Source organism: Acomys russatus, chromosome 25, assembly GCF_903995435.1.
Source record: "Acomys russatus chromosome 25, mAcoRus1.1, whole genome shotgun sequence".
Lineage (NCBI taxonomy): Eukaryota > Metazoa > Chordata > Mammalia > Rodentia > Muridae > Acomys > Acomys russatus.
Window position 1 is genome coordinate 28,722,879 of NC_067161.1, and position 25,098 is coordinate 28,747,976.

The 25,098-nt window shown below is 39.3% G+C and overlaps 1 protein-coding gene across 2 annotated transcripts in view; it reads right to left on the minus strand.

Annotated features, from left to right (window-relative positions):
• Nucleotides 1-3,841: 3,841 nt before the first annotated feature.
• Nucleotides 3,842-25,098, minus strand: part of Sgcd (sarcoglycan delta) — a 365,504-nt gene continuing 344,247 nt past the window's right edge. For both annotated transcript variants that reach the window (XM_051167942.1, XM_051167943.1), the window contains exons 7-8: nt 5,877-6,000; nt 3,842-4,149 (exon numbers count right to left, since the gene is read on the minus strand). In XM_051167942.1, the coding sequence (XP_051023899.1) occupies nt 3,976-4,149; nt 5,877-6,000 (298 nt within the window). In that variant the 3' untranslated portion in view covers nt 3,842-3,975. The remainder of the gene's footprint in view (nt 4,150-5,876; nt 6,001-25,098) is intronic.

The following is a 25,098-nucleotide window of genomic DNA, read 5'->3' on the forward strand; positions in this document are numbered from 1 at the left end:
TTGTGAGTTGAGATCACTGTCCTTCACTCACTTCCGGTCAAGCGTTGCTCACGTGAGAAGCATCGCTACCTGAGAAACACCCATCAAAGGCCCCTCTGAAAAGAATGAGGTTCCTTCTTTCCCACGTTTCTTTTCATTCCACCTTCTCAGTTACCCCCAAGTTTTCTGACCTGCCTTCTCTTATGCACATCCTCCTTTTAAAAATACTCAGCCAAGTTTTATATTCCCAGGCCCCCAGGGAAACACAGGCTACTCCCTGTTCCTGAGAAGTCTGCTTTCTGTTCCACTATGTCTAACCCACCCCACAAGTGACTTGTATCTCAGAGGTCAGCAAATATTTTCTGTAACAGGCTGTATCGTCATAATGTTGTTCTGTTGGCCATACAGTCAACCATGGGGGTATAGATTGACATGGCTCAGATGCAACATGTACATGTCTATGGAGTCAGTGTGGTCTCCAGTTCATAGTTTATTGACCCTTTCTCTAGGGTCAGCCCTCAAGCAAACTTTGGTCTATGGTTTGTGGATGTGCAATAAAATTGATGAAGAGAGAGAATCATCGGAAGGAAGCTAAAACCCAGTTCAAGCCTGTGAGCACTACCCCTTAGTCACTTGACAATTATAAAGCCACACATCAAGTTTCTATCTAGATAGATGCCACCACGGAGCTCTCCCAAACCACTGTCATCTTGAAGTAGTCCCTCCAAATAAAACTCTCACGATTTACAGAGGAGATGTGCCAAACAGAACTAGATGATAAATATATCTGGAGATCACGTTTTGATTTGTGAAATATTTTCTGAAGAATATTAGCACAGCAGAGGTTCTAGAAGGCTGACGATTCATTTGAATTCAGTTATTCCAGCAGCTGCTTAATAGACCCAGAGGCGTGATTGTCTAGAAGGAACTATATATAAAGTCTAGAAAGACTCTATATTTTTAAATTTAGGGGTTAGCAAACATTAATATAAATTCTGTTTTTCCCTTACTCCAAGACTTCTTGTCAAAGCTCCTTTCATGACTACAGACAGATATTCTGGTTGGAGAGGTTTGGGTGGATGGATGCATGTGGGGGGGGAGGTTCATTGATGAACTAAGGATACATTTTACTGGTTTCTAGACTGAAGTGAAATATGTAATATTACGCATGCCTGAGATCCCGTTTATTACATGATATCCTGTGGTTATTTAACATAACTGAAAACTAGAATTAACCAGAATTTTGTATCATGTATTTCTCCAGAGATTCTTGGTTTATATCACCAGTTTCTATTATTTTTAGTGTGTGATTTGATTGCTCTAGGGGTCAATTTTGCATGCGTGACCATAGCATTTCTTTTTATTGTCATAAAATCCCCAGGAGTATAACTTTTATGTCACAGTTGGAAATAAAATCAGAAGAGGTTCAGGGAACTTTGTTATTTCTTCTTATCAATAGCTGGTGGGTGTGAGATGGTCAACTGAAAAAGCAGTCTGTCTGTTTAAACAAACAAACAAACAAACAAAAACACCCCCTCCCCATGGCCCAAACAATCCTGTTATTTTTATATACGTCATTTTATATACTCTGTCATTTTATATACTCTGAAGGGGCATCAGAGTTATGATTTATCTGAAGGATCTGGGGTAGGTGTTTCTAATAGCAAAAGAAGGGTTTTGTGTGTGTGTGTGTGTGTGTGTGTGTGTGTGTGTGTGTGTGTGTGTGTGACTTTAAAATGATACGCGTGTGAGATACATGTAGATCCTGGCAGAATGCTCCTCTATGATACTGGTCACACCAATGTCCACCAACCTGAGGACTCCCACAAGGTCCCTTTTTAGATTTCCATCCTGCAAATGGAGCAATTTTAAAGTCTTTCCCTAAGATGGACCTACCTAGGGCCTCTGTATAAGATAGGCAGAGAAGGTGAGGGAGCCAGGCCTGGGCTGGAAACCAGAAGTCCAAGTCATGAGTCAGGATAGGATAGGCCCTGCTTTGTGACAATCAGCAGCTGAGGAGTGCATCTCATGTGTGCAAACCTCAGCCCGATGCTTGCATGTCATTATCAGAAGTAGCAAACCTCTTTTTTGTGTGTGTGTGTCTGGTAACATACCATTCAGCTTGTGAAGTAAGAAAAAGTAGAACCTTGAAGAGAACAAAAACAAAAACAAACACCATTCTGGTCTACAAATACAACTTCACTCAAGGTTGTAGGGTTGCTTCTTATCTACTGGCATTGAGGTGACCTAAGCCAGTTGCACACCTCCATTCAGGGCCCCCCCGAGTCCATGTGTGGAAACCATTTGGTTTGTCCACCGGTTTCAGAGGCCCAGTCAATGACTAAACCATTTCCTTCCAACCACCCCCCAAAATAAACTACAGGTAACAAGATAAATAGGATGTGCTTCTCCTTGCTGAGTGCATTGGCTTAAGGCATAGGCACGTTTCCCCCTCTTTGAACAGAGATGGTGTAATCCCCTGTCCCAGCACAAGAGCTGGCCAGGGTGACCCTGGAGCATGGCAATGAAGGTGGGGTGCTAAGAGGTAGCTGATGGCGGGAATTGGAGTGCTATTTCCATGTAAGGGGAGTGGTGCTGTTGAGCCCAGGGGACACAGTGATTCTGATGAGCACACGTGACTGTTTATATTAACTTGCCATTAGTCATTCTGGCAGCATGTCAGGTCTTAGTTGCGTGATTCCTAGAGAAAACACAGCAGTGAGTTCAGGAATATGAATACCCCAGCACTGACACAAGAGCAAAGCAAGAGAGTTTGTGCAAGCCCTTGAAAATATGACAGTGTCTCAAAATGACCCACTCATCTCAAGAAATGTGTGAGAATTAGTTAGCTTCCCTATGGTACTCTTAGATTTTCATCTTTTTTTTTTTTTTTTTTTTTTTTTTTAAATGGCTTCTCCTGGGATCTGAGGCTCACTCTTTGGGATTCTAATTGATTTAAAGATTTTTGAGTTGGGTGAAGTCTGAAGTGAGAACCTAAAAGCTTGGGAGACAGTTTTCACTTAAACGAGATGTCTCCCCCATGTGTTATTCGTTTGTGAGGCCACTGAGTAGCTCCTAGTCTATGGAGAAGGAATTGGTGTCCTCTTCTATCCTGATTCAAAGCTCTTACTCATTGACTGTGGGGAAGTATTTAAGTTGAAAGGAAGAAGAATAAGTAGACGTAGGGGAGTGGCTTATTTTCAGAATTCAGTACCCCCCCCCACACTTTTTCATAATTTACCCACACAACTCCTAATACATTGGTCTACAAAGGTAAGGTGTCCATTTTGAGTTTTCGTTGCTAACTTCTATGGGTTTACCCCATCCTTATCCTGAACAGGAGAATGTGACTAGCTTGGCTGAAGCTAGGAAAAGGAAACCAAATGTCTATGTTTTTAAAGACAGTGTCACTATGTAATCCAGGCTGGCCTCCTTCACCACAACATCTGTGGTTGTTGGGGTTGTAGAGGAGTCAAATGTTTATCTTTTCAGCCAGATCATCAGCACTTGAGAGTGGCCCAAGGATTCCCGCCATCACTGCCTCTACTGACTCTAAGAGAGAAGCTATGTGATTTCTTGAACCTATTGATGGGTATTCTGTAAGTGCTCGATTCACTGTGTGGTTTGAAACTGCCTGGGGAGCGCTGAGCCTGAATGAGTGCTTAGATTCTGTCATGTGGATGATGGGAGCAGGGCAGGAAAGTGACAGTGGATGATGATGTCACAGGGTCACCCATGGTTCCTTTTGTACTGAAACCTCATTTTATACAGAGGATATATATATTTATTTATATATATTTATATATATTTATACGCACTCACACACACCATACGCACACACGCGCGCGCACGCACGCACACACACACACACGCACACGCACGCACAAAAGGTCTTTGATAGGCTTTCTGTGTTCTAGTAAAAATAGCTGGCAGCCAGTGTCTCAAAGCCAAAAAGGGCTTTTATGCTGCTTACAATTGTCCACTATGGATAGTCTTTCAAAGGCAGACACTTGTGTTTATCTGACAAGTGGAACCAGTTCCTGCCTGGGACAGGAATAACCTCCCATTGGCGCAGACGCAGAGCTCGAAGACCTTCTGCCTTGTTCCTGTGGGTGTGTAGGATCCACGAGGCAGTCTAGGTAGTTTGATTTTCGCAGCATCCAGCTTAATCTAGAGAGAATGGATAGGAAAGAGTCAGTCAGAGGCTGCCATATGAGTTTTTGACATTCAGAAGGAGCTGGCCATTCAATTTAATCCTCACAATTACCTACTGTTTGCTGGGCGGTGTTGGCAGTAGGGATAAAACAGCCTCTAACTCCATGAAAGCCTATATTTTAGCAATACTGTATCTTTTTTTCTTTTTAAAAATTTTATTAATTTATTCATATTGCATCTCAGTGGTTATCCCATCCCTTGTATCCTCCCATTCCTCCCTCCCTCCAATTTTCCCCTTACTCCCCTCCCCTATGACTGTGACTGAGGGGGATTTCCTCCCCCTGTATATGCTCATAGGGTATCAAGTCACAATACTGTCTTATTGGTTGATATTAGCATTTTGCAAATGTGTGATATGTAAAATAAGAATAGTGTCATAGAGTCAAATAAATGTGAGAACGACACATTAAGTAGTTTTTATTACTGCTGGGCACATCTACACCCAGTATAAAGTTTCCAGAAGATAGTGGAATATATAGTATCCTCCATGTTTTAAAAGATTATTGGTCTTCCTATTGCTTTCTTTTTCTAATGGTGGCACTAACATTCAACAGAATATACTTTGAGAAATGCTGGGTATACACACACACACACACACACACACACACACACACACACTGTGGTGAAAGATGGCATTTGGTTTTTTATTATAACTGCCTCTTCTGGAGGTCACGTTTAAGTGGCTGTGAGCTGCCTATATGAGGTAGTTTTTGTTTTTATGAGTTTGATTTCAGTTCACAGCTATTTGAAGAGGCATTTGGTATATAGGAAGGCTCCATCAGCCAAATTCTTTTTAAAACAAAACCAGCAAATGTCTAACTAAGCCAAACATTTAAGAAATATCCTCTGAGTGGACATAATGATACATTGAGAGCCAGATGCCCTTTAAGTGGACGGGCAAGGTAGAATAGTGTTTTAGCTTTAAAAGTCAGGTTATCCCTTATTTTCATTCTTTAAAACAGTTTGCCCATGAACACTTAGAAAAATTCCCTTCGTAACCTGCAGCCAGATCAGACTCCTGCTGCTACAGGAACTTAGCTTAACTTGTGTATAAAATTAGAAGTGGCACTTGTGTTTAATAGCTGGGGTTGTCTTGGGGGTAAGAGGTGTCAACAACACTTCACTCTGTGGCCATTTACTCTGACCCTGTTAGTTTCTGGCTTGTTCTGACTGGAGTACAGCATACACCCGACTTTCCCTTCTCAAAGAAAACCCAAGCACACAACATAAAATAGTTACATGTATATTAAGTTCATTTTCAGGCACATGGGCATGATATAGAGCTTAATCATGTGGGTGAGCTAAATCTTATTTTAAGGCAGACACACACACACACACACACACACACACACACACACACAGAGAGAGAGAGAGAGAGAGAGAGAGAGAGAGAGAGAGAGAGAGAGAGAGAGAGAGAGAGAGAGAGAGAGAAATAGACACACAGAGAGAATTTGTTAACAGCATTCATTTTCACCGTCATGTAATTTTTCACTTTCAACACATACACAGCATCATCACATCACTTCACAAATACCTTTTATGTATGATGGGTTTAGCGTATAGTCATGATGTTCACCCTTCTTGTGGGCTCCTTGGGTTGATACCATGTAGATTAATCCCAGTATAAACTAGCCTAGGGGAAAAGTTGTGGGCTCCCAATTTCTGTCCTTCCTACTCCTTACCTCTCCATCCTTGGACTCCAGTCTCAGCTCACTCCTGCAAGTGGCTTCCATATTTCCAGCTTCTGCATTTATTTCTACCCCTTTTGGGGCTTCCATCACTAGAGATCGGGTTGGGGACTCCAACCTGAAATAGAAGCCACAGATTAAGGATTCCTTGCTTAGAAATTTTAAGAAGCTGAAGCTCAGGGCATTGAAGCAAGAACAGTAACTGTTTTCAGATTTTGCTTTACAGACATATAAGTCTAACGGAGAGTGCGAGGGTTCTAGGCTCTATCTTCTCTGCATTTCACAAAGGTAGGAAGGTATTTTAGGATCATGGCCTCATCTTATACTGAATTGAGGATTTTATTTCATTAGTAGAACTTAACAAACCCTTACTGTATCTCTCCTTTCTCCTCCTCCTCCTCCTCTTCCTCCTCCTCCTCCTCTTCATTAAAAGTAAGAGGATTCTAGCACCTAGCTTTCTAGAACGTTTCCACTTAGTTCTAATGTCTGGATCTTATGAAGGCACAGTCAGACCAAAGTTAAGAAAGTAGATCTAGGAAGCTGGAGAGATTGGCTTAGTGGTTAAGAGTGCTTGCTACTTTTGCAGGTTTGCAGATGAGGTTTCAGGACTCCAGCTTTCTACTGGCCTCCTCAGTCATCTGCAAGCACATGCACATGCCCTGCCCCGAACCCCCAATTAAAAGTTAAAATAAGATTGTTTAAAATAAGAAAATAGGTCCAAGAGTCAGACAGTCTTACAATAAAGGGGATACTTCATGGTTTGATTATGAGGACTAATATTATGTTTTAATTTTAGATTACTGTGCTTAAGAGAGTTATAAAACAAAACTGCCTCTAACCTGTAAGTCCCACTTGCTCAAGGACAGATAACTTCCTGGAATGCTGTTATTCACGTAAAATAACAAGCTGTGCATTTTCATTTCTGTACACAAGCTTCGTTGTCGCAATTGCACAGGATGTTTGCCTGATTGCCTGTAGACAGCGAGTATGCCAGGATATATACTTGTCTCTGGTTGCATAGAGGCAGGAAGTCCATCGCCTTGTGAGCTTTGTCTTTATAAGTCCCTGATTAATGTAATTTGGCACCATACCCTGAGCATGAGTCTTGGGTATAGACCTGGCCAGTATCATCAATACTGGCCAGTATTTAATAAAGCCTCTTATTTATTAAAATTTATTCGGGGTAAGACTGGTGACTCCAGAGCCATAACATTATAGCCACAGGCAATTCTTTATTCTTTTTCCCTTCTAAATTTTCTCAAAGCTCCAGTTTCTTTATCTAGGAAGTTCAACTCGGGCCTGGAACATTAGAAAATGTTCTTGGTCCAAAATATTACAATTATGAGTGGGATATTACTTACCTGAAATTCTTGGAAACCAAATGTGTTTCAGACTTTGGAAATTTCTAGAGTTAAGTAAACCTTACTGGGAGCATCCCTTATCTGAAACCCCAAATTCTCCAAATTATGGCCTCTTAGGGGCACTCTAAATGTATTTTGAGTTTGGACCATAGTGCAGCTTTTCAGACTAGGGACAGTCACCCTGTTCTGGTGTTGGCATTATTATTATTTTACCAGCAGAAATGAAATGTTGAGCCTTAACTTGTGATGTAGATTTAGAACAGGCCAAGGGCTGCCTGTGCCTGGGAGGGGAGCTAGTTGGCCTATGAGGAGGGAAGCTAGTTGGCCTATGAGGAGGGGCTGTTTTTGGGTGGTGGAGCTCTGATATCTATCTTGGTCGCATTCCAGTGCTCATTCTGTGTCTTTACACATTTTTGAAAATGCAAAAAAAAAAAAAAAAGTCAATTTTATTGACTTTTAAGAAAAATCAACCTCGTTCTATGCTCATTATAGTGGCAAAACAGAGGGTGATATGCCTTCAGAAGTTTTTTTTGACCTGGTTACCTTAATGAGAAAATGCTCAGCCATCCCCATGAATATTCTAGAATTGAACAGGGTTATCAGAGAGGGATTCACAAAGATCTCCTCTTACAGAGAAAACACCTTAGCCAAAGAGAAGGACCCAGCAAAGCTTTACACCTTCCTTTCTTCTTCAGGTCAGTTTTCCCTAGTTAACATATCCAACTTTCCTTATCTTGAACACGTTGAAAGGCAACATCTTCCTCTCCCCCTCCCCTGACTGCTGGCTGCCTGTCCTATTCCACAACTTCATCTATAGGCAGGGCAGACTCTTTAGTGCCTCAGGAAAGGTCCACAAGCACAGACTGGCTAGTGAGTTAGTATCACTGTGCAATCCCAGCATATCAAGATAGATACTGGGAGGGTTTCTCTATCCTCCTCCTCAACTGCTTCTGGGAAGCAGCCTTGTCCTTAGAGGGTTTCCATCTATAAAGACTCCCCAAGAACTACAAGAGAAGCAACAGGTTCACCATACCTCTCCATTGAAAAGACCTCCCCTTATGTTTAGTTCATTCTTTCCTTAATAATCCCACTCCCCTCTGTGTGGCAACAGTCCCTCCAGCCCATAGTTTCCCCACAAGAACTTCACCAAGGCTGCCCCAGTTGGGAATGTTTCTGCTTATCATTATGTGTTACTTAATTTGCATATGGAGTTAACGATGGCCTAGGAATAACATCAGGGTGATACAGATGAAGTTTTATTATTAGCACAAGAGTAAGTGATATCCATACAAGGCTACCAAGCTTAGACTTTCATCTAAGCCATGAGCTTGTCGCAGGCTGTTTAATCTCTCACTTCTGAGACAGGTGGGTCATAGGGACCATTTTCTCTCTTTTTCTTTTTCTTTTACTGCTACACATCCTGGAAACATAAGCACTGATTCAATGAAGAAAGAGTGGCATTAATTTATGGTGCAATGATATAGATGGAAAAAAAACCCCATTTTTCTAGAAGTGATAGAGTCTAGTAAGCAACATTTTGGCTTGGGTTCCTACTAAATTGGGTTCAAATCTGGGTTCTTCTATTCAACTGGAAAGATAATCCTGATCAAGTCTCTTAAGCTCAGCCACCTGTTTATAACAATCAGACCATAAGGACACTACATCGACTGGCTTTTATGAAGACGAAGAAGAGCCCACATATGATGCTCATAAACCCTCAGCAAAACAAAGTTGATGATTATAGGAAGAAATAAGAGCAGAGCCAGTGAGATGCCTCAGGGGTGGGGTGGGGGGTAATGGGGGTAATGGATCTTGTGGGTGGAAGCCCGGCAACCTGTGTTCAATCCTGGAAATTCGCATGAAAGCGGAAGATAAAACCAATTCTGCAAAGCTGTCTTTTGACCTCCCTGTGTGCACCATGGCACATTCATCCCTGCCTACCAGAAGAGTAATAAGGACATTAAAAAAAAAAAAAAAAGAACAAAAAAGTAAATCAGATCAAATTCAAAATGGCTGGATAAGCATGAGAGTTCAAATCCTTTCCAAGGAGATTAGGAAGGTTTTAATTTTTTTTTTATTATTTATTATTTATTATTTATTTACTTATTTTTAGGAAGGTTTTAAAGGAAAAGATAATTTATTCAATATTCCAGGGAGTTGTATCTGCCTGTGAAGTCTACGTAGATGAAGGAAACACTTGAGACAAATGATTGCAGAAAGTATAGCAATCTAGGTTGGTGACAAGCTAGTGTACAAAATGAGGAGAAGTGAGTTAAAAAACGGAGTTAACTGATGAAATAAGAGGAAGCAGAGATGAAAAAAAAAAAAAACAATAAGGGAAAAAAGGTACCATGAGATCTTTAGCCTGGGAATGGTGTAAGACAATAATGATACTGAGGGGCTGGACAGGAAGTGGGGTTAAAAGAATGGAAGTACGTGATGCAGGAAGAAGCAAAGATGTAAGAAAACTCCAGATAGTCTGCCCAAGTCAGCCAGACAGTGAAGGAGAAAAAGAAAAAAAGAGAAAATGGTCCCAAGTGACCTGCCTGTCTCAGAAGTCAGCAACTGCGACAAATTCATGGAATAGATGACAGTCTAAGCTTGGTAAGCCTATATGGACATCACTTCTTCTTGTGCTAGAAAAAAAAAAAAAAAAAACTACATCCATATTGCAGTGATGTGGATATGCCCATGAGTGAGAGTGAGAAGCTACCATCATACATGGCCAGGTGATGCACATGTCACATTATGTCACAAGTCATATGTCACAAGTCATATGACACCAAATTTAATATATGTTGAATATGTTCATACACTGCCCCTAGCATTCACAATGAATGAATTTGTGAAAAGACAGTTGGAGGTGAGGTAAAAAGAAACTTGACGAAGAGCATATGAGGACTTAATAGATATAATGCAGCCATTTTGGGCAACAGAATATTAGACTATAGTCTTGTCTATTAGTTAAGGCCGCCCAGGTCACTAGAAAGGCTGTCAGACAGACAAGTAGACTTAAAACTGAATGCTATCCCTCCAACCCCAGCCTTGGTAGTACCAGGGCACAAAGAGAGGGAGCTACTGTGAAAATGCCCTAATGTAAAAGGCAGCATAACAACCAGGTGGGTAAGACCATCTCCTGGGAGTAGAAATAAGAAGGCACCCTGCTGTCTGCCGCATAGCCCTTTGAGATAGCCGTTGTTATTCAGGATGATAAACTACAATTTAGTCACATGCTAAACTTTGTGCTAAGAAAAATCTCCTGCAAGAGTCCTGGGAAGCCATAGAGGGCAAAACATCCTCGATGCGATGACCATCCATTTCTGACTACAGACCAAGAACTAGAAAAGAACTGTTTATGTGGCATTAAAAAAAAAAAAAAAAAAAAAAAAGAAAGAAAGAAAGAAGGTTTCCTGTTGGTGGGGGAAGTTAAGGACTCTGTTGATTCTTGGAAATGAGTGCTGCTACCATTGAAAAGAGAATCACAACCCTAAGAAAGAAATGCAGAAGAGAATGTCCAGGAAGGGAAAATAAGGGACAAAGCCAAATTGTAAGAGGAATAGTTTTCAATGTGAGTTTGTGGAAGTCCAGGGTGCTGGGCTCAGTAGTTGATGAGTAGTACTGGCATGGAACCAACACATCTGCAGATGCTGCCTTAACACAGGGCCATGGGGACTAACTAGGCAGTGCTAGTGAGCGACCTACAGGGAAGCTTTAAGTAAGCATAAGGGTACCTCAAGGGATGTTGGTTTGGATGAGAAGAAAGTGATGGAGATGCTGTCTAGAGAGGCAGTTACTTCTCTACTCTCTCTTTGCTACTCAGGCCCCTGATTTATTTTTATAATTTTTATGATTTTTAAAATGTTAATTTTGGAATCATTAAATTCCACAAACATATGCAAAAATCCTTATAAAAATACAAGGAGGGCATAGAGACTTACAAAAGATGTGCTTTCATGCTCGCCATGTTCCTGAAGGATAAAAGGGAAATGCATACCTGTATGGTACCCACAGTTCATCTTCTCCATTCCATTTGTGTCTTTCCCACCTCACTAATAAATACTACTAGGCCTTTTGTGTTTATTGTTTTCTTGCTTTCCTCACAGCTACATATTTGCCTTCTCAATACATTGTTTCCTTCTGCATGCTTTTAATATCTACCCCAAACAACTCCATATATATATATATATATATATATATATGTATATATATATGTATATGTATATTAGTAAATGTCAGATGTCTCCCCTTCTCAATACTCTGAAGATTCACACACATCCCATTAGATAACTGTAGTTTACTCTGTTTTCCTGGTGTCACCATATGCTATGATTTATTTTTTGTATTGCTCCATTAGATGTCTGGTTCCAGGCTTTTGTTTCTATAAATAGTTTGTCTATTTATACTTTGGGCCATGTCTCCTGGCACACATATGCTGAGCACCCTTGCAGGCACAAAGTAGACTTGGTAGTCCTGGGATAGTCAGCTGCAGCATATCAGAGTGTATCCCACAGCTCCCAAAGTGATTTCTGAGCTTGACTTTCTCTCCCTAGCAATGAAGGAAGTTCCAGTCACTATACCTTGGTGCTAATGTTTGGTAATGTTAAGTCTGAAAAGAAAAAGGGTGCTATTGTCTTTTACAATTGTCTTTCCTTAATTAGAGTCACGCACCATTTCACATGTAAGTCACGTGAGGTTTTCTTCAGTGAATATTTTTGTTCTATTTTATTTTTACTTCTGATTTATTTTCTGGGTGTGATTTATAAGATATACATGTTGAAAAATTGCAGCTATATATTTATGATTTTTCTCTTTTTCTTTGTGGTTTGTCTGTTCTCTATATTTAGCATATTCTATGGGCAAAACTTTCCAGGTTTGATGTAGACAAGTAGATTGGTGCTTCTTGTAACTTATTGGGGCAGTAGTCCCTACAGCATGGTCATGACCTTCTATACTGTCTTCAAAAGTTATATACTTTCCCCTTTTTTCACTAAGTCTGTAACTTGCCAATTACTGAGTTTTGTGTGTGGACTAAGCTCAGGTTTGGAGTGATGCAGATTATTACAGATAGCATTGTGTGTGAAAAACACCTGAAGCTCTATCATAAGTGACATTTTTGTAGCCTTACTCCTTCATTTTTGGGATTTCCAGTGTCATTCATTATTTTATTTGTACATTCTTGAAAATATCTTACAGTATGTTAGCTATTTATTAAGGGTTCTAGAGCTCTTTACATCTGGTAAGACAAATCTTGCTGTCATTAGCTTGTTAAAAGCTCCTTAACTATTTTTGGTTTTCCATGCAGCCTTGGATTTACATTTCACAAGGAAACATAAAATGATTCTGTTAACCTTTAAAAAATATGTACTTACTTATTATTTCATGTGTGTACAGGCATGCATTCATATGTATGTATCGTGATGCACCTAAGGAGGTTCTTTCCTTCCGTCATGTAGGACTGGTGGCAGATGCCTTCACCCCTCAGTCATTTCACTGGCCCAGGGGTTTTGCTGGGATTTGAATCTAACCCACTATCATTAGGTCTCTCTAGTTATGGTTTTGGAATGCACTTCAGTAATCTAATGCTTTCCCATATATTTCTATTAAAAATTTAAATTTCTTATTTCTATTAAAGTAATTTTATTGCTTCTATGAAAGTTAATTATAGCATAAACATATTAGTACATATTTTAAAATTCTTTTTAGGTTGATTTTAATAAGTTCCCTTTCTCTTTTTTATTTTTCCCACTTCACATGATGGCTTAAATTTTACCTCTGTTTTTGTTTTTAATGGCCCTGTACTGTGGCTCTACCTTCTTACTCCTTGAACTATACCTGTTACAAAAGGTTTATTTTAAGATTCAAAGAGCTAACTTTGCCCCTTTAGGTTCTATCTATTTAGTCTTTATTTTCAGTTCCTGAATTCCTCCCTGTCTTTTTTATTTCAAATAGGTTAGAACAACTCACCCATTGTTTTAACTTCTAACATGTACCATTTCTTAAATCGTTACTTTTCTAAAGTATGTACATTCATATGCATGTTAGCAGAATTCTCAAAGAAAAAGCTGTGAATTTTAAAAAATTGCAATATGATCTCTCCTGTGGCTTCTGAGTTACCAAAAGCTATTCTTGTTTCTTACTTCCTGAAAATATGAGATCTCCCAGAATGGATTTCTAGATATGTCTACTATATGTTTTCACTATTGATTCTTAACTTTTGAACATTGTCTTTGAACTAACAATTCTATGATAGAGACTATTTACTGCATGAAATCAATTCTGTAAAAGTTGAAATTACATTTATTTGGGTCTGATAATGTCAATTTTTGTAAACGTTCTATGATCCTGTGTACTTCCAGTGTTGGTGCCATGTTCTTTATGTTTTATTAACAACGTAATTGTTCTGCTTGGGGTTTCTTTCTTTCTTTATTTATTTTAGAGCCATGTTTGTATTACTTGACTAATTTGTGTGTTGGGGGGAGAGCAGGGTCTCACTATGTAGCTCTGGATGGCCTGGAACATAGGCCAGCCTCAAACTCAGAGATCCACCTGCCACTGCCTTCCAAGCCCTGGGATTAAAGGTATATGCCACCATACCCAGCCCTGATTTTTATCATTTGTTAGAAGAGGCACTTTATTAGATACGTACCAACTTGCAGTTGTTTATCTTTCTTGTCATCTTATTGACATGTAACACGTCTTTTTTTCCTTTTTGTCTTTTCCTCCCCATGTGTTAAATAAAACTCATGTGCCCGTTACTATAGTTATTCTGACTCTGTACCTTGCAGTATTTTCCTGATGGTAGAGGGCCCAGGCCATGGTGGCTGGTGCCATTCCTAACCTGTAGTCTAGGGTCTTGTAAGACAGCAGGCTGAGCAAGCTATGATGTGTAAGCCAGTAATCAGCACCTTTCCAGGCCTTTGCCATCAGCTCCTGCCTCCAGGGTTATGCTCTGTTTGAATTCCTGTGCTGGATTCTTTGAATGATGGATTACAATGTGGAAGTGTAAGCTGAATAAACCTTTTCTGTTGGAGGTTGCTCTGACGTATTTTGATGCCAGTTACTGCTTGCTGTCTCTGCCACACCTGTACCTTGCCTAAGAGCCTAACCTATTTGACCAATAAATGGCCGTCACACCTGGGCAGGGGAATGGGGTAGGTGAGTTAAGGTTCTCAGACTTGGGGAGATAGAGGAGAGACCGGAGAAGAGAGGAAAAGAGGTTGTGCCATCATGGGTTAGGTGGAGGAGAAGTACATGGCCAGCATGGATGGAGGATTTGGCCCATATGAAGATCATTAGCAAGTATATGGGGTTATGGATGTATAGATGGGAGGTAGCATGATAAAAATTATTCTAACCACATGGCATGGAATTGGGACAGGTATTCTAAACCCACACCACTCTGGGAAGTAGTTTAGAGGATGAATATCGGCCCTGCCCCAGGTTAACTAAGGCTATTTTAAAATATAACAGGTGTCTGTGTCTTGATTGATTGCTAGCGGGTTAGAACATACTGTTGTAATAATAATAATTATAGGCCTAATGATAAACATTATTAGGCCATACTGGTAAATTAACTGCAACATTTTCCTCATAAGAAGAGAAAGAAAATGTAGAAAATAGGGTACTGCATTACTGAGAAGTGGGAGGCAGGTAGGTGGAGTGGCTGAAGAGAATACAATGAGACAACCAAGGAGATTATATATAATTGAATAGGTAATATAATTGGAAAAAATATAATTGCATTGAATCTCTCTCCATATACATGGAAGAGAGAGAGAGAGAGAGAGAGAGAGAGAGAGAGAGAGAGAGAGAGAGAGAGAGAGAGAGAGAGAGAGAAACATATATGGGCAATGATATTGAGCAATCTGAGCCCATCTAGATGTTGTGGTGATTACTCTGGCTAAATTTACGCGTCCGCTTGCCCGGACCATGGGTTGCCCAGATACCTGGACAAACAGTTAAAAACCCTATCTGAAAATGTATTTCTAAATGAGATCAACTCCAAAGTATGTGGGCCAAATAGAGAAGAATGTCCTTAATGCAGACAGCCTTCATAGACCACTAGAAGACCCAGAAAGAATGAAATAAAGGACGCCTAGAGCAGGTTTGCCCACCTGCTTAAGAGACCAACTGTCTGCCCTTGGACTGGAGCTGTGTTGGAGTCTGACTCCCAGTGTTTGGGCCTCAGGAGTCAGACCAGCGCACCAGTACCAGCTGTCCTGAGCTTGCTATCTGCAGACAGAAGACCCTGGTATTCTGTTCAAGTCCCTTCACTTACAGAGGCCAATTACTTGCAACCAGCCTCTCTCCTTCACTTATTCACGAAGTTACTCTGATTACAGAGTTGTGTGGATGGCTGAAGTTTAAGATTTGTGTTTGAGGGTAGACTGAGTCCGAGCTGATTTCCAAAGTGTTTGATTTTGGAACTAGTAGGCAAGAGACTTCAGCCACTGACAAAGGGATACATGTACGTAGGGCCTAAGGAGGTAAAATTGTGAGTTCACCTTTAGACGTGTTGAACTGCTGCTATTGAGTTGTCAAATGGAAAAAAAAATGATCTGCAGGGGTAAAGAGAACGAGTCACATGCTTATATCCAATCATAGTTGGAGGCACATTGCTGCATCGCTGAGATGATATCACATAGATGGAATCTCAAAAGGAACAACTGAAAACAAGAGTTTCTGTGGAATACCAGCTGTGCTGGGAGGCGAGACTAGAGAGGAACACTCACTCTGGGAACTACTTGTCTAGCTGATTTGTAATTGCTTCCTCTCAGTATGAACAATGCGCCCAACCCCCCTCCCCCTATATCAAGATATTTTGTATTTACAACTGAGGGCTTATTGCTCTTGGAGGTGGTATCACAGATCTTCTTGGAAGAGAAACAATCTTTGGCCCAGAGAATATGACAAAGAGAAAATTAGTCATGTCATCTATGTTTATGATGCTCTAAGTAGTTTGTCTACCAAATTATTTCCTGGTACAAGTCTGCATTTATCTGAAATCTTTACCTCTAGGCTCGTATTCCTTTTTAAGTACCGATGACAGGCGGGGCAGCAATTGAGTTCCCTTTCCATTTTCCATCTCAGTTATATTCAGAAGTCTCATGAATCAACACCCCTACAAAACTTCAAATGCTACCGCAAGGTCTGTTTTTGAAACTTGGGAATAATTTATTTGTGGTTGGCATTATCAGTTTGTTCTCTCTGTCTCTGGGCTCATTTTTTTGTTGAAATTGTTTTTGTTGGAACAGTGATTACTTATCCAGATTTCTCGTTTTCATTTCCTCCATCATCAGAATCTACATTAATCACTTCCAAACGGAGACAAGCTTCTACATCATATTCTGCTTCCATCTTCAGGGAATGGAGACAGGAGCTCTCATTATACTAGGGAGCGACCTTCAGAACACCATAAAAAAAAATAAACAAAAAACAAGCAATGTGAGTGGGAGGTGAAGACGCAGAGGCAGCACCAGTCTCCCAGCGAACAGTAGACTCTCATCAATGTCTGGGATGAGTCCACGTCTTGTAACTTTGAAGTGAAAAATAATTAGAGGAAGTTCTGATGGACAGAGAAGGAATTCAGCCAAAACTTTGAGAAGTGTTGCAAAATTGGTACAGCTTCCATTGTTTCAAATAGCCGAGAAATTTGAATGAGGACAGAATCATATGGGAACATTAGAACCATGTCATACTCCATCAAAAATATATCAGAATGCCAGGGCATCCATGTATTTTAAAATTTCACTGTGTAGAGATAGTGTAGATAATCAGGTATTAGGCTGACATGGCTAATCTGTGTGCATTGTAGATCTTGGCACTTAATAGAACCCTACCATGCCCCTGATGGGAAGACCATGCTATACAACTTCTGTGAGACAAGTAACTTAAGGTCAGTAAGTTCATGTATGGTCACATGGCATTGAATGATGGCGATACGTTCTGAGAAATGAGTCAGCAGGCTGTGTCATTGCTGTGCAAGCATACACAGTTCTATATGGCACAGCTCAACCACAGAACCGATGCCTTTTTATCAAAGCCAGAGTGAAATTCATAATTAAAGATTGAAGGTGGTGTTGCTAGAACAACATGGCATACTAATTTGTAGTAAACTTTTTGGTACTTGTGAGTATGCTTTGAAAAGAACGATTAAAAACTCCAGCAGAGTAAATAAGTGAATTTATATAACAGTCATTTATCAAGTATTATGTACTTCACATAACTGTAAAAGACTTGCATACATATTTATGTGATTGGCCATATATAGGTGGATTTACATTAGATATGCATAATGTATAATGATGGTGCTATGAGAGCTAAAATGTTATAACCAAAAAGGCATTTTCAGCTCAGTTATACTCCCGTAAGACCTACTTCTGTATACATCCTATATGATTTTCTTGATAAAATGAAGATTTTCTATATCTAATTCATGAACCTATTGTAATTCTGTGTGGCCAATGTAATTACTCTACATAGTAAATATATATTATATACACATGTATATATATATTATATACAATATATTATTACATGGTAATATATAATACATATTATATGGCATCACACATTAATATCATATGATCCAGTAACATTATTAAACAATAAAAATGATTCATCAATAATTATTAATAATTGGTGGTATTAATATTAATATATAATATGTAAATTTCATTGCATTGGCACTACAGAGGTACAGTAATTCTTTCAATTAGATATATTACAATATGTGTAATATATAGCAAATCAGTGGGATTCTGAATTCAAAAAGTATCTATACCTATGAAGATGATACTGTTTATGGAAATTTTTGAAGTATATATATTTCTCAACTTTTTCATTGATCTGAAGTTTATTAGTTTTCACTGAATTTTTAAGTCTCAAAGTTTTTAACTCTTATTTCAAGAAAAGCGTTTACAATTTTTACTGTTTGTTTGTTTATTGTTTGATAGCTTTTGATGCCAGACAATTTTAAGAGCATAACATTGCCTACCATTAAATTAAATTCTGTGATCTAGTTCCCTTTTGGTTTGAAAACTCCAAAATGATGTTGTGTTTAGCTTCCTCTTTCTTTATCTTGTGTTTAGCTTCCTCTTTCTTTATCTCCATGACTCATCTTTTTTCTTTTTCTTTTCTTTTCTTTTTTTCAGTTAAGCCTTCTCTTATCAAAAGGACCTCAGAACCTTAGGGTTTTTAAATGCACATTCTTTGTCAACTTCAATGGCATATTTACATGGAAATGATATTTGTGAATCCATGTTATAAACCATGCACATGGGGCATTTTCCGTTCACACTGCTCCACCTACCAGGCACTAGCCAACTTCACTTCTGAGAAGGAATGATGAACGCAAGATGATTTTAACATGTGGCCCAAAACCACAGGCCTAGAGAGCTGTAGATCCAATTCAGGTCTCTTAAGTTCTAGGTAGCATAGTCTACAATATCCCATGGTTCTGATTGTTGAAAGTTAGCTTCCCACACCTTTCTTTAACCTGCTGTTCCATGGGCACATATACTCAATTTCAAAAGATAAGAATGCTGGCTATGCTGAAATTTCCTTTAATTAACCTGAAGAAGGTTGAAAAGACTCTACTGTGAATAGTTTCATTTGGTCTTTTGGGTCACCCTGCAAGAGTAACATGGTGGGTACAATCTCCACCCTTGGTTTGTCTATTTCTTTCTCATCCTTCAAATATTTCACAAATATCACCTTTTAGAGACGTTCCCTTTTTGACCACTCCTATCAGTGACATTCCTTCATGACACTGGCCACAGTTTGTAAGTAGTTGATTATTGATTTTAATTTCTCTCCTGTTGAAGGCTAAGGTCTTTAAGTGTGGTGATTCTATGAAGTTTACACCCAGCATGGTGCTTAGTGCTCAGAAATATTTGTTAAATGAGTGTTCCTCTTAGCATCTGTTACCTACACAATGCTCTTGATACATTCTGAGCGAAGTCAAGAGGCCTAAACTACTTTTTCTTCTCTTTACCTCCTTTGCATACAATTCTGAACAATTTATTCTTATCTTTGAGGTTCAGTTATAATAGAATTAGGAGTCACATCAGTAATCTCACATACTGAACTTACACCTGAAGAAGGTAGTAGCACTGGGGTCATATTTTTTATGCTACTACTACTTCTTCCTCTTCTTCCTTTTCTCCCTCTTCTTCTTCCTCTTCTTCCTCCTCCTCTTCTTCTTTCTCTTCTTCCTCTTCCTCCTGTCCTTCTTCCTCTTCCTCCTCCTCTTCTTTTTGTTATTGTTGTTGTTGTTATTATTATTATTATTATTATCTTTTTTGTTTTCCCTGAAAGATTTCTTCTTTTACATGTTTCAAAAGATTCATTGTTTCTTCAATCATATTAGCAAGTTTGTGCTAGTTTCCTGTCATCACTCCAGTTTCTTGAGAGAGAACATAGGTCACTGGGTTCAAAGTAGGTGCTTAGGGTGATCCACGACATTGTGTTGTGCCAGGTGTTTGATCTGAGAGGCATCAAAAACCACTTCTCCTGTCTGATGTGGAATAATGGCATTTTACTCATGGGACTGTTAGGGAGTGTGGACGTGTATGTAAAGCTTTAGTCTGGGTGTGAACACAGGCCACTGCAACACAAGCAACATGTTAATACTGAATTTACTCTCATTCCTAAGCTACTTCTGGCTGATAGAGTCCTCTGTTCTTGTGTCCTCTCTGGCTTTGCTTAACATTTCGATGTCTGTAACAAACACCCTGTCATAGCTCTCACATGATATACATAGCTTGAGTTCAGAGAATGATTTTAATCCCCAATATTCAAGATACCAAAGGAATTAACTCTTTTTCCATGCCTGTTTGTTGTTGTTGTTGTTCGAGGTATTTCAAACTAAGATTGAGGTGGATTCTTTATGAAATTGTTCAGTTGCCTTTACTAGAGGTCAAAAAGATGACAAGTGCTGTTCCTCGATTGTTCCTGGTTTCTGAACTATGTTGGAATACAAAACTCATGTGTTTGATCTCAATACTAGAAGGTTGTCAAGGTGACTATGTATGAAGCCACTGCAGTTTAACTCTTGATGGTTCTCCCTGTTCCTTTCTGTCCCCAAACCATCACATGCTCCATTCTCTTTCTTTCTAAAACTAACCAGAAACAAATCAATTTATCAAAGAAATTACATACATTACTATATTTCCATATTCTGTTAGATTTTTAAAAGTTTTTTTCTAACCTGACTCTGTATGACATAGAACCAGGATATCAATTATTCTAGTTAGGAATTAAAATGAAGAAATTCACAAATGCAGTTTAGAAATTACAATTAAATGAAAGCTCTAGCTTTATTCTGGGACAGAAGTCAATTCAGCCCTTGGTCCCGTGTGTTACAGAAGAGGACACTGGGCTGGAAGGTAGGAATAGAATCTTGTCACTAGGTTTTGTAACTAACTTGTCCATGGGACTCACATGTCTTTGTATGATGAGAGAATTAGACTATCAAATGAAAGATATGCCTTTTAGCCCTAAACTTTCACATTTAACACACACACACACACACACCCATTGGAAGATTAACAGCAACCCAACATACTGTTTTTCATGATTTTAACTTAAGAAATCTTCACTGAGATCACAGAGCCAGGACCCAGCGGCAGAACACGTGTTCTAACCACAACTCCTTCATCGTTTTCAATGCTGCCCTAAAACTGCCTCTACTTACTAAATATAAATTATAGCCATGTAAAATTTAGGAAGCATCTAATTTGTGTTCAAAGACATTTTACTTAATGTAAATGGAGCCATTTAAAATGAAAGTAAATGGTTCTCTGTTGGACATTAATTGAAAACTTCTATTTTTATTCCAGCCATGAAATAAGCAAATTGAGTAGTAACCAACCAGCCTTCCCACTTTTTGCATTTCTCTACTCCTAGCCTTGATAGTTAGAGTGGGTACATGGGAAGCCTGCCCCAGGGTTTGAAAGTGATAGGGAGAGAGGCTTGTGCCTCAGGCATGGTCAGTTGGAGGAGTCTGTGGAAGCTGTTGGCTGTGTGAAACAGGCATGCTTGCAGAGCCATTTGTGATGCGTTAATACTAGCGATCCCTGTGTACTGAGCATCAGTTGGGCTTTCAGATGCTCTAGGGGCATCTTCAGCAGTGCATGGCAGCATCTCTAGTGCACAGACGAGGCTCAGTATGAAAGAATGACTTATCAAAGGCCACCTGGTCCCCACTTACAGACAGAAGTCATGTAAACAGAGCTGTCTCTTCAATACTTTCTTTGGATCTACCAGATTTACAGTGTCTTGCTAATAACTCTTATTGGGATGGGTCCAGGGCACAGAAACTACTGAAAGTGCCTCCTTGAATTCTTTTATGTTTGCTTTAAAACATCATGTATTTAGTATTCTATCAAATCCAAGTGTTATTTATGAAAACAATTATAGCATCATGAATAAGATTGGAGAAAAATGTTTGTACCCATTTCCCTTTCCTTTATAGCATGAAAAATGAAATCTCACAGTGGAGTTCAGCATATTTTTCTTAGATTAGCTTAGAAAAAATACAATACTACTAGAGAGGATGGTGATCAGCATAGAAGACTTAGGCAATCTCTTGGAAGTACTTAACAAAAGACCATCATCATCTCTAGTAGTGTTCTTGAGAGCTATGTCCTAACTCATCACATTTCCATTCAGAGTGAGGTGCCTCAGAACCCAAACTCATCACCTCTAAGCCCTGTGCCTCAGTATACTGTTCCAGACACCTTTGCTCATATGTCTGGAGGTTTTCATTTGAGTGATATAGAGTCAGGAAGCTCTTTGTTACTGTTGAGTCAGAAGGAGGAAGTCTGGCTCTTATAGCATGCCTCACAATATAAATATGTGCTCTTTTTTTTTATCCTGGAGTCACAGGCAAAATCTTCTTAGAAAATCTAAGAATGATATATAGTATGTACTATATTTTGATGTAAAGCAAATTCTTTACACAGTGCAAATATCTGTGCTAACAATAACGCTTACCGAGATTATTTACTACAGGGCATTAAAATAAATCTTCTTTTCAATTACTTTCTAATGAAATATACCAATTACCTTTTGACTGGTGACATATGGCTGTAATCTATTCTAGAGGTGATAAATCTTGCTTGTACAAGGTTTCAAGGACCCCTCCTGAACTGCATTAATTACCGATGTAAACAAAGATGGAGGATTATGATCAGTCTTATCGATAAATCCTCAGCCCGCTACAGTCAAGTTCTCGGTGTTAGACAACATTAATCACCAGGTAATTTCTAACAGCTATGGTGCAAATCTGTTGTAAACGCAATGCTTTGGCAACCCAGCTGATTTGAGAGCATCTTTATTAATGTGATAGTGGGGGAATACACACAGTGGCATGGAAGACATATTGCAAGTGTTGGGCTAAGAGAAGAGTTGTTATCACAGGAAAATGTCAGTCACTGCTTCCAAATGCTTTATTTGAAGGCTGTTGATGAAAATGGAGCATCTCCTAGGGACAATCTTGTACAGAGCTATACATCTTGTGGTATCTTTTTTCTGAAAAAAGCTGTTACATGACTAAAGAATTGGAGAACAGGCTAGGAACAACCTACTGTGGACATTCTAGTTTCTGACCAATGGCATTGAGATCACTTTCTCATCCGTTCTCAACTACCATAGGCTTCAGGACAGGACCCTGAGCTTTCCATGAAGCTACTTCTGAGTACTGTTTGGTCTTTTACTGGAAAGATGAATGAGAGATTGAATATAAGATACAGTTGTGTCTCCCTATTCTCAGTAGATATGTTCAATGGCTCTAGGGGAATGCCTAAAATCTCAGATCCAAATATCTTATAATATTCAGTTCTATATGTACGTGTTATGCTGTATTCTAATATTTGCATTAATTAAGTATTGAACTTCCATTTACTCCATTGACAAAGAATCTCTGCTTTTTGCAACTTTATTCAGGCTCCTGAATATTTCCTGAGGTCCATCTGTGCCATTCCACTGATACCTCATCGGGTCTGCCCCCTGCCCTCTGTGTGGTGTCTGACCATGTTGGGTCTACCTTCAGCAAGAACCTGGTTGGATGGATTCAGTTTCTTCCTCTCACCCAATGCTTCGATTCATTGACTCCCATCCTGCTCGTTGGCTACAGATTCTGACTTACCAATGCTCTGATTCAGGACAGAGCTCAAAGTCTTTCCCCTCGACTTTATCTGATTCCTGTAGTCTTGAAGCTTTAGTATCATTCTATAGATGATTATTTGGTTTGGCTATGTATGGAGAATATTGTTAATTATTTAGTATAGTTTATTGCTATTCCTAGATTTTTTCACTTGAGGAAAATGAGTCCCAAAGAAATCAAACAACTAGCTTGTGTCATAGAGCTACATAAATATAGATCTACATCTGAGGCTAAGCTTTCTGCCTTTAACATAATGTTTTATTGAACTAGATCTCTGGGTAAAGAGAAACACATAAACTGATGTCTAAAATAGCAGAAAGCCTGTACTATAAGAGATTTAGAAGGAGGTAGAGTATCTGAGATAGGCAGAAGGATCTTTAGCCCACACTTGTAGGAGCTCAGCCATATTTCTGAGGAAGAAAGGTGAGGAGGTTTACAGGCAACATGGTTATGAGGATTTTGTGATACAGGAAAATGAAAATGGAGTATGTAGGCAGATATGAGACAAACCTCCAGGACCTGGTTGGCCAAGAGGATTGTGCATTCTTTCTTCTGAAAGGTATTAAGCACGAAGTGACCTGGTAGGGCTGTATTTAAGCAAGAACATCTGACCTCAGGGGGAGAGAAGTACAACAGAGGGCAGCAGGTAAGTATTCAGATATGAGAGGGCTAATGGTGATGGAGGTGGTACCTAGACTTTGATCACTATTTTGTCATTACTTAAGTGTTATGATACAGGACAAGGAGTGGGAGTAAGCACTGGGTAGAACCAAAAGGCTGTACCATGGCATTAGACACACAAAGGACAGTAGCACTTCCACAAGAGAAGGGCATATTGGTAGGCACTAGCATCAGGATCTGAGACTTTGATATCTTTCAATTATAATACATAAGCCCTCTGAGAAAAGATAAGTAGGATAGTATGTCTCTATTTTTAATAGTGGTCTATCTTTAAGATGGATTACATGAAGATAATTACTTATACATAAATACAATTGAAAAATGTAAAATTTTTAGGAAATGAATCAAATTTGAAAGTGAAAATAGTAACATGCAATGCTGGAAAGTGACAGAAAATACAGCCAAAATAAGTCTGAGAGTAATTAGTTCATGAAAATAGGGAGGTGCAGATTAATAAACATCAATATAATTAAGAGTTGTTGATGGTGAAGCAAAATGCCTTTCTGTCTTTCCATCTTCAGCGACTGGAAGACTTAATCATTCTGTACTGTAGGCACATCTGCCAATTTGTTGGGCCTGTGTGATGAGTAGGCAGTGGGCCATGGGATGACTACATGAATTGACATGCTAGGAGATGGGCCAAGTGGAGAAAGAATGCAAGACTTGCTAATTGCAGTTGGTCACACTGGTTAGGATTGTAATAGAAACAATGTAATAGATGTAATAGAAACAAGAAGCACTCATCTTCACACAAAGGGAAGATGGTAGCTTTTTCTTTTAAGTCCATCGGGCTCAGATACCTTTGGGTTCTAGCTCACGCTCCTATTTCTTTATAGCTAATTAATATAGTATTAAGATAGGATGAAAATGCAGATTGAATCCCAGAATGCCAGAATGGGGAGGCTGTAGTTTGGCCTTCATTGGATAAAGGGGTCTCTGTATCATCACTTCTAATGCACAATGCTCCTTAATCAGGCAGGGCCCTCTGCTGACACAGTCTGACTTC